General features: G+C 49.3%; 1 protein-coding gene across 1 annotated transcript in view; it reads right to left on the reverse strand.

Moving 5' to 3' along the window:
- ADCY8 (adenylate cyclase 8 (brain)) overlaps positions 1–15126 on the reverse strand; it is a 208884-nt gene that overhangs the window by 111603 nt on the left and 82155 nt on the right. Inside the window, 2 exon segments of the mRNA XM_015421680.1 lie at positions 4495–4606; positions 12563–12693. Of these exon segments, the coding sequence (XP_015277166.1) occupies positions 4495–4606; positions 12563–12693 (243 nt within the window).

Consider the following 15126-nt stretch of genomic DNA (forward strand, 5'->3'; position numbering starts at 1 on the left):
CTTTCTTTCAGACGTTTCATCACCGGGTGACACCTCCCTTCTTAGCTTTCGTTCTCCCCCCCCCTTTTTCTCCTTTAAAATTTCTTTTTAAACGGGAGTACAGGGATCCCCCCCTCCTCTTTCGCTGGGGGGGGGGGAAGAGACGTGCTTAGCTTCTTTTCATCATATCGATCGACAACTTACAATTTCAGCCGCTCTTTTTCTTTTATTCGTATTTTCGCTTCATCACTCAGGTGGCGTCTGGCGGCTCCGCTAAGCCCCATGCGGGGCCGCGGACGTGGCGAGGTTCATTGGGGCAAGAGGGGAGCCTCAATTTCCGACCTTCCAGTCGAGAAAGAGGCACCCCCTCGCGCCCCCCGAGTCGGAGCCCCTGTCTGGGGCTCGTCCGGGTCTCCGCTTGTGCGGATCCCCCCCTCTGCCGCGGGCGGGCGAAAACGCCCTCGGGAGCGTCCTGAAGTTGCGTCTGCCATTCGCGGAGACCAAACTGGAAGCCCTCTCTCTCTCTTGTGTTCTTGACCTCTCGCTCACGACCCTGAAACCCCCATTGCTCTCAAACGACATCCTCTATAGAACCTGCTTTCCCTCTTAAGCCCAGCTTGCTAACCCATATCCTACCCATTCTCTAGAACTGCGCAGCTAGAGTCTCTTTGGCACGTGTTCTTAGCTGGTCTGAGTCCATTTGCCATTCTTTTCCAATTTTCTCCCCATCCTTACCCCTTCCCTTGAAGTTTGGAGCCACGCAGTTGCAGCTAGGTAATTATAACCCAGAGCATCAACCACCATAACTGTGTTGTATTATTCTACCTTTAATTTCTTAGTCTTGTGTGCTGTGATTGTTGTATGTTATTGAGTGAAGTGTGTCAGTAAACTATTATTTTTATTAAGGAAGTTTGCCTCAGTCTTTCATTGGGAACCTCGGAAACAGTGCCATCCTCCGTAAACATAGACGGAAGAATCCCAATAAAAATAACTGTACCGATTGTTCCTCTCCAAGAGCAATTCGGCTAACACCATGGCTAGATGCTTTTGCTGACCCAGGAGGAATATTACAGAAAGCACTCTTAATTGATTCACACACCTTATATCTTCACCATTAAGTACTTGGAAGGATCTTTAAAATTGGCTTGAACTCCATTTATTGTTTGAATGATAAGCTCAGAATTGGCAGACAACTTGTAATGGCAATCCTTGATTCACCACGGACTTAATGATCACTTTGTAATTGTTTTTCAGTCATGCTTTGCTAAGTACTGCTTTGCACTTTATTTTAATCATCAATAAACAGTGTAATATTTTTAAAAAGACAAAAAATGTGTGAGCCGGAGGCTAAAAAACTGTGAGTTAGCTCCCGCTCACTCAGATTAGAGGGAATGCTGGTCTCAGAGGAAGGTCTTTCACATCACCTACTACCTGATCCTGTTAAATGGAGATGCCAGGGATTGAACCCGAGACTTTGGGCAGGCAAAGCAGATGCTCCGCTACTGAGCCACGGCCCCTTCTAGTATGGAGGTGGTCAGAATTGTTCAGGAATGGGTACTTAATAACAGAAAGAGGAAGGAAGCAGCATCTGTCCCATTCACAGTGCAGCCAAGATGCTTCCTAGCTGTCAAATCAGGTTGAATCCCTGGTATCTCTAGTTAGAAGATCTCAGGTAGCAGGTGACGGGGATGACCTTTCTCTGCTTGACACTCTGGGGAGCCACTGTCAGACAGAATAGATAATAAAGACCTAGATGGACCAAGGGTCTGAGTCAGTAGGAAGTAACTCCAAGTGTGCAACATCTAATGGGGAGAAAAACCTCAGGACTGCTAAAGGAAGACTTTCCACCTCCTGTGAGATGTCAAATTAGAACCTTGCAAGTCAGGATGACTGCAGGAGGCAGGGCTTGTGATGACCTAATCCAGACATTTCATTCTCGGTCAGGTTTCCCATCTCCCATGCAGCCACGGGCATCTGCCGGAGTTAACATAAGAACATAAGAGATGCCAATGCTGGATCAGGCCAAAGGCCCATCCAGTCCAACACTCTGTATCCCACAGTGGCCAAAAATACCAGGTGCCATCAGGAGGTCCAGCAGTGGGGCCAGGACATTAGAAGCCCTCCCACTGTTGATCCCCCCAATACGAAGATGACAGAGCATCACTTGCCCCAGAGTCCCTATCTATACCTTGTGGCTAATAGCCACTGATGGACCTCTGCTCCATATGCTTATCTAATTCCCTCTTGGAGCCGTCCATGCTTGTAGCCGCCACCACGTCCTGTGGCAGTGAATTCCAAGTGTTAATCACTCTTTGGGTGAAGAAGGACTTCCTTTTATCCATTCTAACCCGACCGCTCAGCAATTTCATGGAGTGCCCATGAGTTCATTCCCCACTGAATGCTCTAGTTGTGAGACATTTGAGTCTGCCACCAGGGGTAGGAAAATCTATGTTTCATCTTCCCTAAAGGAATCCAGAAAGTCCTCAGAGGTGAAGCCTATGGAAAATGAACACGGAAACCACAGGGATGCGTGTAAATAACCAAAGAGGATTCCCCCCCCCCAGACAAATTTGTTCCCTAGTCAGGAATGCACAATTCATGGTACAGCAGGATTCAGATATGCAGCGGAGACTCGTGGGATTGGAAAGGGTGCCGGAGACCTCCAATTAGGGTTGCCAGTCCCCAGGTCCCAGCAGGGGTTTCCCTGCTTTGGGGGGCTTCTGCCTGCCCCATCCCCAAACAGCCATTTCTGGGTGCAACATCCCTGATATGATGACATCACCCGGAAGTGATGTCATCACATCGGGAACGTCATGCTCAACACTCTGGTTTGTGGGCAAAGGTATAGGTAAAGGTTAAGGTTCTCTTGCTTGAAAGCCAGTCGAGTCCGACTCTAGGGTTGCGGTGCTCATCTCCGTTTCAAAGCCGAACATAAGAACATAAGAGATGCCAATGTTGGATCAGGCCAAAGGCCCATCCAGTCCAACACTCTGTATCACACAGTGGCCAGAAATACCAGTGCCATCAGGAGGTCCACCAGTGGGGCCAGGACATTAGAAGCCATCCCACTGTTGACCCCCCCAAGCACCAAGATGACAGAGCATCACTTGCCCCAGAGTCCCTATCTATACCTTGTGGCTAATAGCCACTGATGGACCTCTGCTCCATATGCTTATCTAATTCCCTTTTGAAGCCGTCTATGCTTGTAGCTGCCACCACTTCCTGTGGCAGTGAATTCCAAGTGTTAATCACTCTTTGGGTGAAGAAGTACTTCCTTTTATCCGTTCTAACCCGACCGCTCAGCAATTTCATGGAGTGCCCATGAGTTCTTGTATTGTGAGAAAGGGAGAAAAGTACCTCTTTCTCTACCTGCTCTTTCCAATGCATAATCTTATAAACCTCAATCATGTCACCCCTCAGTCGTCGTTTCTCCAAGCTAAAGAGCCCTAAGCGCCTTAACCTTTCCTCATAGGGAAAGTGTTCCAACCCTTTTATCATTCGAGTTGCCCTTTTCTGCACTTTTCCCAAAGCTATAATATCCTTTTTAAGGTGTGGTGACCAGAATTGTACACAGTATTCCAGATGAGGTCGCACCATTGATTTATATAGCGGCATTATGATATTGGCTGATCTGTTTACAATAACCTTCCTAATAATCCCCGAAGAGCCAGTGCTGTCCGAAGACGTTTCCGTGGTCATGTGGCCGGCATGACTAAAGACCAAGGCGCACGGGAACGCTGTTACCTTCCCACCAAAGTGGTACCTATTTATCTACTTGCAGTTTCTTGCTTTCGAACTGCTAGGTTGGCAGGAGCTGGAACTAGAGACGGGAGCTCACTCCATCATGCGGCAACCCGGGTCTCGAACTGCTGAACTACTGACCTTCCGCAGCCTGCAGTTCAGCGTCTTAACCACTTGAGCCACCACAGCTTTTGTGGGCAAAACTCTATGGTAAATTTGGCCTAAGACCATAGAGTTATGCCCTTAAACCAGAGTGTTGCCACACAATGTCGCCGACATGATAACGTCACTTTCGGGTGGCACTATCATATCGGCAATGTCCTGGAATGCCCCCCAAATCCTTCACTGCACCTGGCAACCCTACCTCCAGTGAGGGAGAGCAAACATACTCCATAGGTAATTGGTTTCCTTTTTGGACCCCTGTGACTATTAGGAAGTTTCTCTTCCCTCCTGTGACTTAAGGATTGGAAACCACTGTCCTGTAACTTAAGATCATTCAATCTGATCTTGCCCCCCGGAGGAGGACAGAACAACTTTTTGCTCTCGTCCATATGCCAACCAAGCCAAAGGGAAGCCACACGGATGCATGGCACCATAAATCTACCCTTTATGCTGTCCCGCTGGTACTGTAAAGACACGCCAAGTCGCAACGCACAGGTATCAGGCTGCATTCAGTTTGGAGAGTCACATACCCTGCAGACTGTCCCCACAGTTCTACCACAACAGTACATTCTCTTTTTGACATGCAGAAAAGGACTAGACCACTCGACTCACGTGCGCAAGGCGATCAAATCTGGCAAAGAGTTCGTTCAGCATCCGGACCAACTCCTGGGCCGATAATGTCGTGGAGAGGTTAGTGAATCCTTTCACATCTGCAAAAAGAATACTGTAGACACAAGGGGAAAGGGAATTGGTACCTTGGGTTGTTACAGATGACTATCAGCACAATCGATGCAAACGCTCGATGCTATATACGAAAAAGGTGCCACCTTTTTGGTCAGCGATGAACGACTGGCGACCTGTTTGCTGTTCCCCTACCCTACCACCAGACCACCTCATCCGAGGCAGTGTTACCAATCTCCAGGTGAGGTAGGGTTGCCTGGTCCCCCCTGGCAGCCAGCAGGAGATGGGGACTGGGCTTACCAGGAGCAGTGAGTTTCATCCAATGTTTCAGCGATGTGCCCACGTGACTTCCAACACGACCCAGAAGTGATGTAGACATGTGTCAGACTGGGGCCATCAATAATGGGTACATAGTTGGCACTTGATGATGTATCTTGCTTAAGACCTGAATGACCTATAACCTGTAACATTTTACTGTAACCTTTTCCCATGATTTACCTCTTTCTGCCTGCTTGCAGTTTCTAAACTTTGCCCTTGCCTGCCATTGCATTCCTGAGGAGGGGAGTGTTTGCGAGTTGGGAGTAGGGAGGCCACTCTGTAATCTTCCAAGAGGCCCCGTAGACATTGTACTCATGAGAAATGTCCTTGGAGAAGAGTCTGTGTCTGGCTAGGTAGCGGCTGTATATCTTTCAGGGCCACTGTAGTAATGCTGACGTTGAATGTATGGAACTTGGGGTTGTAACTATACCTTGCGTTTCCCGCCATGCAAATCAGTCCTAACAAAACATTTGGACCCATAGCATATCATATCTCTAAATAAAACATACACTAAAGAAAGTGCATGTAGAGAGTGATTTGACTGGTTACCTGACAACATGTCGGGGACATTGGGGTGACTCTCTGGTTTTTGGACAAAAACTCTATGGTGGAAGTCACTTAGGCATGTCACTGAAACATCGGATGAAACTCCCTTTTTTGTGGTAATTCCGCCCTGCCAGCCAGCTGATCAGCAGTGGAGAGGTGCGGCTTGGGAGTGGGGAACTCCCGCCCCCACTGGGGGTGGGGGAGTCTGGCATCTCTAAGGTGGGCTTGCCAGCCTGGAGGTGGGCCTAGAGTTCTCCTGGATTTACGACTGATTACCAGACACAGAGATCAATTCCCCTGGAGGAAACGGCAGCTTCAGATGGTGGACCTTTGTGGCATCACCTCTTCTAGGGCAGCCCTTCCCACCCACCCCCCAACCTCTTTTGAGTCTGCAGCCATCTTTGGAATTCTGACACTGGGTGGTGGGTGCACAACCACAAAATGGCTGCTACGAGAGGTAGAACCGACCACAAAACCTCAGGGATTGTGAGATGATGCCCAGCTCTAATTGTCACTCTTCAACGTTTCAGGAAGATGCTCTGTTCCTGAAGGTCTCTATGCACATAAAGTGGGAGCGATGGTAGAAAAAGCACAGGTTCTAGCTGATGCGAGGTGGGCTACCATAAGTGGATGGGACAACGAGTAGGCGACCATCTGAGGTCCGCATGTGGTTCACGGAAGGACACGGTCCTTCATTCCAGGTTCTTGTTTCTTCAACTACATTCAATAAGATGCTTTGTCTTGGCTAAATCAGGGTCACAGGCAGAGGTCATTTTGAGGGGGATCGCGGGGAATCGCAGTTCCCCCGGGTGAGGTACGGGGGGGCACATGACGAAGCCCCGCCCCCTGCTTCCGGACGCCCCACTTCCGGCCCTCATTCAGCCAGGAGGAGGCAGGAGAAGAGGGAGGGTAAGTTGCTTCCTCCCTGCCTCTCCCCACCCCTGCCTGCCTGGGGCCAAGGAGGGCCTTCGTGAGGCTTCCTTGCACTCCCGCCGGCCTTGCAGGTCCACCGCCGGGCCCCTCATGGGGCTCGGCAGTGGAGCTGCCAGGCCAGCGGTGGCGGCCGGGACCATTGGGGGCGGGGTGTGTGGCCTTATGACACACTTCCGGTGATGTCAGGGGGTGTGGCCTTGTGACACACTTCCAGTGATGTCAGGGGGCGTGGCATATGCTAATGGGTTATGTTAATGAGTTCCCCTAGCTCTTTTTCTACGAAACGACCCCTGGTCACAGGAAAAGGAAAATCTATTCAAACTCAATGGAGAGGGAAAAGCTTATTTACTTCACTGGCCCTTATTTACTTTGCCGAGAAAGCTTTGTTTCTTAGCCCAATGCTAGGTTTTTCCCACGTACCTTATTAAGGGGAGGCTCATTTTTCAACTACTTCTACAATAGCCGTTTGATTACCTGCAATGTCTCGTTTTGTAAGCAACTAGCAAAACAGCCCTTAAAAGCTAGGTCGTGATGCCCAGGGCAAGGAGATGATCGAGATAATAGGACACCTTGGGAATAACAATGCATCTTGTTAAGGGAGGGCACGGCCAACAGATGCAGCTCGGCACTTATAACTGCACATGGGCTCATTCAAAACAAATGGGACTTGCCGTAAATACCTGTGTGTTTGATGGAAGCCTGTTCAGACATGCCTCCGGGAGCATCAATCCACTGTGCGAGACTTGGGGCTTGAGGAAGGATCCATTTGGCTAGTACATCCAGTATGGGTTGTGCAGGAAACTATTTTTTTTTTTGCATACCAGCTGGTTAGGCTTCCCAATTGCCCAAGTCAGTAAGGAATTCCCCACCCCCAGCCCTTAATGTCTTGCCCTTGAGAAATTGAAAACGGCCTCCATTATGATGCTCTAGGACAGGGATGTCAAACTCATTTGTTATGAGGGCCGGATCTGACATAAAGGAGACCTTGGTGGGCTGGGCCATGTGTGTCATAAATGTAATGCCAGGTAGCAGAAGAATAAACTTTATAAAGAACACAAACAATGAAAGATCCTTCAAAACTTTAAACAAAACTTGCTTAAAACGTTAGCACTGAGGAGACTCAGCTAATGGAGGCGAAGAAAGGCTTGCCTTTGTCTCCTGTGTGATTGACGTAGCCTGGCCAGGAAGCAAGCTCTGGCTTGTTCCCTATCTCCCCTGGAAAGAGGAGAGGGAGGAGCCTCAGCCAGTGCAGGGAACAGAAGCTTGCCTATCTGTCCTGTGCGACTGAGAGAGTCAGGTAAAGCAAGCTGCGACACAGCAGCAGAACTGGAGGAAGAAGCAGGAGACAGCTGGTTCCTTGTAGGCTGGATAGGAGCCCTCTGAGGGCCTGATCCGGTCCACGGGCCACATGTTTGACACCCCGGCTCTAGAAAGTTTCCCTAGTCTCAATGCTCTTTACCACAGACATCACATTCTCCCTAAATGACACCTTCTCCAGGCATCATCCTCCAAATCTCCCAGCATTTGCCTAGGCCCTACTTGCAGTTGGGAGCCCTCCTTGCAATTCTCCCAGGTAAGCCAAGTCCTTTCATTATCAGCAAGTGGGTGAGGCTCTATGCCAAGGATGGACTGGCCCTTTATCTTACTGAGAAAGTTCCTGAAGGGCTGCTCCCCCAAAACAGGTTAGCCTAATAACCATCATCATAATCACCAGTGCCTCAGTCAAGTTGCCAACGCTGGCATGGGGAATTCCTGGATACCTGAGGGGCAGGACCTGGAGAAGGACTTCTGTTCCTTCTAGAGTCTGCCCTCCAAAGCTGCCATTTTGCCCGGAGGAACTGACCTGCATACTCTGGAGATCAGTTGCAACTCCAGAAAAATTACAGGCTCCTCCTGGAGGTTAGTAATCCTGGTGCAGACCAAAGCTGACCAGACCTTTCTGGTCCACCAGCACCACAAGAACCATTATGGCTCAGCTTGCTCCAAGACTGTTTCCATGTCTTTGTCTCCTGTTAGAAGGAGCAAGATGGAGGACCATGAGAAACCATGTGAAGGGGAAACAGTTAGGGAATCTCACCCCACTCTTCCAAAAATCTCCTCCTCCAACATCTGATGAATGCTCAGGGACTTGAAATAAGAACATAAGAGAAGCCATGTTGGATCAGACCAGTGGCCCATCCAGTCTAACACTGTGTCACTCAGTGGCCTAAACCCAGGTGACATCAGGAGGTCCACCAGTGGGGCCAGAACTCCAGAATGACCTCCCACTGTTGCCCCTCTCAAGCACCAAGAAGAACACAGAGCATCACTGCCCCAGACAGAATGTTCCATCTATGCCTTGTGGCTAATAGCCACTGATGGACCTCTGCTCCATATGTTTATCCGATCCCCTCTTGGAGCTGTCTGTGCTTGTAGCCGCCACCACTCCCTGCGGCAATGAATCCTATGTGTTAATTACTCTTTGGGTGAAGAAATACTTCCTTTGATCTGTTCTCAGCCTACTGCTCATTAATTTCACTGAGTGCCAATGAGTTCTTGTATTGTAAGAAAGGGAGGAGAGTACTTCTCTACCTGCTCTATCCCATGCATAATCTTGTGAACCTCTATCATGTCAACCCTCAGCCCTCGTTCCTCCAAGCTAAAGAGCCTTAACCTCTTTAACCTTTCTTCATAGGGAAGTTGTTCCATCCCCTTGATCATTGTAGTTGCCCTTTTTTTTTTACACCTTTCCCAATCCTATAATATCTTTTTTGAGGTGTGGTGACCAGAACTATACACAGTATTCCAAATGAGGCCGCTCTATCGGTTTACACAAGGGAATTGTGATACTGGCTGATCCGTTTTCCGTTCCCTTCTTAATAACCCCGAGTGTTGCGTTTGCCTTTTTTTATTGCAGTCGCACACCGAGTTGACATTTTCAGTGAGATCTCTGATTGCCCTCCTGCCCCCAAAGAAGGATGTTTTTGGTTTGGCAAGTCACAAGATTCCTAGCACATTTTGATTTTCTCCTTAAGCTGACCTCATTTTTAATGCTTCCGGTCCTTCTTTTAGTCCATTGCCATTGCTGTAGAGTCCTGCTGGTGTTTACGGGGGTTTGACTGCCTTATTGTCATTGATCCGAATGCTGTGCACCACCTTGGCTACAATTTGCGAAGAGTCATGATTTAAGTTCTTTAAGTCCATAGAATCACAGAGTTGGAAGGAAGGGTCCATACAGGCCATCTGGTTCAACCCCCCTGTTCAATGCAGGATTAGCCTAGAGCATCAAATGCAAACAAATGAGATGCACAAGTCTGGTGCAAAGACATCTTGAAATCTCGAGCACTTTGCCAATGAGAGGAACTGAGCTGGCCGGAGACCCTGGATGCCAAGCACTGGTGCCCAGCAAGCCTCCAAGAGGCACCATCCTCACCCAAGAGAATGTGAGGCTCTTGAATCCCCTGCACTACTTTGCTTCATGGACAGCGGCCAGGAAGGAGGCTCTTGAATCCCCTGCACTACTTTGCTTCAAGGACAGCGGCCAGGAAGGAGCAGAACTTCCTGTCGGGTCGGGTTAGAATGGATAAAAGGAAGTACTTCTTCATCCAAAGAGTGATTAACACATGGAATTCACTGCCACAGGAGGTGGTGGTAGTGGACAGGAGGTGGTGGCGGTGGACAGCTTCAAGAGGGAATTAGATAAGCACAAGAAAGGGGACCCGCGGAAATCGCGGGGGCGGGAGAAGGGGGGGGGGCTCGAGAGCGGATCGTCTTTCTTGGTGACTTACTTGAGAGGAGACCTTCCCAGGATTCGGCTGCCGAACTCTTCGCTGCTGCGCCCCATCCGAAGCCCCCTCCTCTCTCCCTATTCAGAAGCAAGCAGTTCCGGTCCCGCCGCAAAGAAGCACCTCCCTGCCGAGTCGAGAGCAGCGGCCGGACATTTTGGGGGGCCCCCCACTGGACTTGGGCCCGGCTGCCCTCAGCGGTGCCCCATAAACGCCCGTCGTCGTCGTCCTCCTCCCCTCCCTTCCCTGCCGGCGGACGGAGACCCAGCGGCCGAGCGTGGCCCGGCCCTCCTCCTCCCTCCATCAGCATCGCCCTCACCGCCTCGGCCTAGTCAGGGGCAGCGCCGCCTCTTTCTCCGGGGGAACTGAATGCGCGCTCACCGCCTCAGCCCCCCCCTACGGTTCCCGCCCGCCGGCCGTATCAGGAGACTGATGAAGGGCCGGGGACACTGCGGCCCGGGCGGGGGAGGCGATGCCGTCAGAGGACAGGAAGCCGGCGTTGAGTAGAGAAAGCTAAGGTGTGTTGAGGGGGAGGGAAAGAACGCGCTGCAAACTCCAGCCCTCGTTCCAAGAGCGTCCCCTGCGCATGCGCAGGGGACGCTCTTTTTTACTTTTAGCAAATTAAGGCCCCCCCAATATTTTTTTCCACACTTTAAGATTTTTGTGCAGACGTGGGGACCTCCCCATGTGCACACAAACATCTCCCTCCCCCCCAGGGCCCCCCGATGTGCGGATTTAAGTATCCGCACAGACGGGGCCACTTTGGTATTAGATATATAGATATGGAGCAGAGGTCCATCAGTAGCTATTAGCCACAAGGTATAGATAGGGACTCTGGGGCAAGTGATGCTCTGTCTTCTTGGTGCTTGGGGGGGGGGTCAACAGTGGGAGGGCTTCTAGTGTCCTGGCCTCACTGGTGGACCTCCTGATGGCACCTGGTATTTTTGGCCACTGTGTGACAGAGTGTTGGACTGGATGGGCCTTTGGCCTGATCCAACATTGGCATCTCTTATGTTCTTATGTTCTTAACTGTGTTTGAAAAGAGTTCGCTGATTCTGAGATGCACATTTTAGCATTCTCAGTTCTTTCCTTTTACTTTCATTTCCCCATAACTGCCGGGTTGTAGTTAGGGTTGCAACTCTGGCTTAGAAAATTCCTGCAGCTTGGGGAAGGAGCCAAGGGTGGGCAGACGCTGGAGAGGTGAGGGAGACCAACTGTGATGTCACTCTAGCTTCTGTTTTTCCTAAACATTATGGCAGGGATGTTGAACTCTCTTCTTATGAGGGCCAGATCTGACATAAATGAGACCTTGTTGGGTCGGGCCATGTGTGTCATAAAATGTAATGCCAGGTAGTGGAGATATAAACTTTATAAAGGACAAACACAAAGATTTTTTAAAAAACTTTAAATAAAACATGCTTAAAACATTAGCACTGAGGAGCCTTAGCCAATGGAGGGGCAGAAAGGCTTGTCTCCTGTGTGACTGAGGCAGCTTGGCCAGGAAGCAAGCTCTGGCTCATTCCCTCCTTCCTCCTGGAAGGAGGAAAGGGAAGAGCCTCAGCCAGTGCAGGGAACAGAAGCTTGCCTATCTGTCCTGTGCAACTGAGAGAGTCTGGCAAAGCAAGCTGTGACACAGCAGCAGAACCGGAGAAAGAAGCAGGAGACAGCCAGTTCTTTGCAGGCTGGATAGAAACCCTCCGAGGGCCTGATCCGGCCCACGGGCTTCATGTTTGACACCCCTGCTCTATGATATATCATAAAGTCTGCCTTACAAAGCTGCCACTTCTTCCAGAGAGAACTCGAAATATTACCTTGAGATCGGTAACACTCTATTGTAGTGTTTTGGAGGCTCCTTGCTTGTTGCCTGAATGAACACAATTCTATTAAAATAGTTGTGACTGTATTACTGCATTCACAGTTTTTGCATTTTGTGAAGGAACGCTTAGTAACAGGTCCCAGGAGTAATGAAAATGGCTGCCTATTGTACTACACTGCCTATTTATGCAGTAGAGCTGGAGCTGCCTGCACCAGACAGATAACAGCCTAATCCTAATCATATTTACTTGGAAGTAAATCCTACTTATTCCAATGGGGCTCACTGGGATTGCAATCGGTGTGGACGGTGCGAGAAACTGGCATATCAATATTCACAGGACTGGAGGCGGGGGTCAGAAATGAGTCCCCAGTTTCCACCAAAAAGAAGCAAGCAAGAATCCAAAGCCGGCTGACAGCAGAGCGGTCACCAAGCTCTTCTGATGAATTTGACAAAACTGTGTGAAACGCTCGTCTGCTAACGGGAGAGAAAAGGACGAACCATCTTCCAAACATTGCAAATCAGTGATGGATGAACTGATCAAACGATGGCACCGAGAAACCCCTGGCAGAGGAGGAGATCGTTAAAGTAGCAGGGGGGAAAAAAATCCGAAGAGCAAACTCACCTGACATTCTCGTAGCGGTGAATATAGATCTTGTGGAACTGATGCTGCAAGTGCTCATCCTCCACGTTCGTCATGTCGTTAATCATTTCGAGCACGACGAATCGAGGTAACACGGAAAGAACCAGCCGCTCCTGGGAGAAAGAGACAGAGAGGGGAAGGAGAGGAATGTGGCTAGGCTTGAAAGATGCCCACTCCCGCTGCCCATGACCACTGCCCACTGCTACTTAGCTGGATGGCTGGAGGATACTGTCTGGCGAAATGGGTGTGTGGGTGATCACCATTCCCATGTGGTGATGTAACTTCCAGCACAAGACGGAATTGATGTCATGGCAGTCCCATGATGGCAATGTGATGAGGTCACTTCCAGGTCACGCCAGAAGTTGCATCGTCACATGGAGCTCTTCCCTGTACTCTTGGAAAATAGTTCCTTAGTGTTCTTCTCAAAGGTGGAGATAGGGATGCTCGCTTCCTAACGGAGGCAGAGTGTCCCATGCCCCCAGGTCCCGCACCTCCACCACTGATCAGCTGGCCTGCGGGGGGATTTACCAGGAGCAGGAGGGAGGCCCAGGCTACATCACTGGTGATGTGGCAATGTCACTTACAGTGTTCCCTCTAAGCTGAGTAAGTGTGAGCTAGCTCACAGTTTTTAAGCCTCTGGCTCACACATTTTTATCTCAGCTCAGGAAAGACGGCTCCAAAGCAAACTAATTTATGCATGAGCCAATTCGCTCGCTCACAGCTTTAATGCCAGACGCTCACAAAGTAGAATTTTTGCTCACAAGACTCCACAGCTTAGAGGGAACACTGGTCACAGCATGCACTGGAAGTGAAGTCATCACATTGGCAATGTCACGGTGACACTCTGGTATCTGGGCCAAAACTCTATGGCAGAAGCCCTTTTTACCACAGAATTTTGGCTCAGATCTCACAGCATCACCACGACATCACAATGCGATGATGTCACTTCAGGTACATGCCAGGACGGATGTCGTCACATCACCAGCGACATAGCCTGAGCCTCCTGCCCACTCCTGGTAAGTCCACCCTCTCCCCACCAGTTGCCGGGAGGTACCTGGAAACCCTAAGTGCAGAGGAAGAGTCAAAGAGAACCCTTTGATTTCTCATAGGTAAAGGTAAAGGTTTCCTTGCTCGAAAACCTATCGAGTCCGACTCTAGGGTTGCGGTGCTCATCTCCGTTTCCAAGCCGAAGAGCCAGCGCTGTCCAAAGACGTTTCCGTGGTCATGACTAAACACCAAGGCACACAGAACGCTGTTACCTTCCCACTGAAGTGGTACCTATTTATCTACTTGCAATTTCTTGCTTTCGAACTGCTAGGTTGGCAGGAGCTGGAACTGGAGACGGGAGCTCACTCTGTCTTGCGGCACCCAGGTCTCGAACTGCTGAACTACTGACCTTCCACAGCCTGCAGTTCAGCGTCTTAACCACTTGAGCCACCGCAGCTCCTTGATTTCACATAAGCAAATATAAAATCCTGTAATGCAAAACACTTAGATTTGCATTCCTACATCGCATTAAAAAAATCTATTTAACTGCAATCTGATACATTTTAATCATAAAGCAACCAATTAATACTCCAGCGTGTTCAATAAATAAAGCTGAAAACATTTTCGGGGTTTCAGGATTTTCAGATTTTTGCCTTGGGGGAACTAGGATCATCATTTTCTCAGACTAAACTTTCTCTTTGTGCCATGCTAATCTTCTCTGTATCGTTCCAATTTTAGTATCTGTGCTGCCGAAGCGAGCACATATAATACTGATTTATTGATGGGGAAATACGCTGAAAAAATACCCGCATAATGGGTGGAAAATTCAATGTGAAGAAACCGAAAATTATGTGAAAATAAAGAATTACCAGTTCGGTTTGCACCAGGGCAGTGCGTTATAATATCAGCATATAAAAGAACATATTTACACAATCACCCAAAAAAAAGTCAAAGAGACAGAAACGTGATTTAAATCAGTCACGTAAAGCCCGCTGTTCCTATCGGTGGTTTAAATCAATTATTTAAATTGCTTTGATTCCAATCAACCTGCCCTGAACGTGACCGGGACTGGCCTGTTAGTCTCTTTCGAAACCTTTGCACCGCTTGCACTGCTTTAGACACAACCTGATGCATTCCATCTATGGTACGGGGTGGTGATGCTATTTCCCTCTATCTCGTCAGCAACCTGATGAGAATCTGTCTGAGAGATGATGAAATACGTTGGGGCAAGCGAAGAAGGGCTGCGGCAGCTCTTCTAATCTGCTTATCGCCCAGTTTCAGAGGATGCTTTGAGGAATGGGATAAGAGGAGCTCGAGGGACACCGCATGCGTGCTGAAATCAAAGAACCCTCCGTAGGGGTGGATGAAGTGAAGGACATGGAAGCGGTGGAGTTGCTTGTCCTGATGAACAAGGACAGTCTCCAGGAAAAAAAATAAAGGAAAAATAAGGCCACGTCTTTCTTAGAGCTGAGCCCTATCTGCCCCCTGGCCTTTTTTCCAGGGGACTTAGCCATGTTAGTCTGTTGCTGCAAAATAGTAAAAAGCCCAGTGTGGCGTCC

This window comes from Gekko japonicus, unplaced genomic scaffold, assembly GCF_001447785.1.
Source record: "Gekko japonicus isolate JY-2015 unplaced genomic scaffold, Gekko_japonicus_V1.1 scaffold2664, whole genome shotgun sequence".
NCBI classification, from domain to species: Eukaryota; Metazoa; Chordata; class Lepidosauria; order Squamata; family Gekkonidae; genus Gekko; species Gekko japonicus.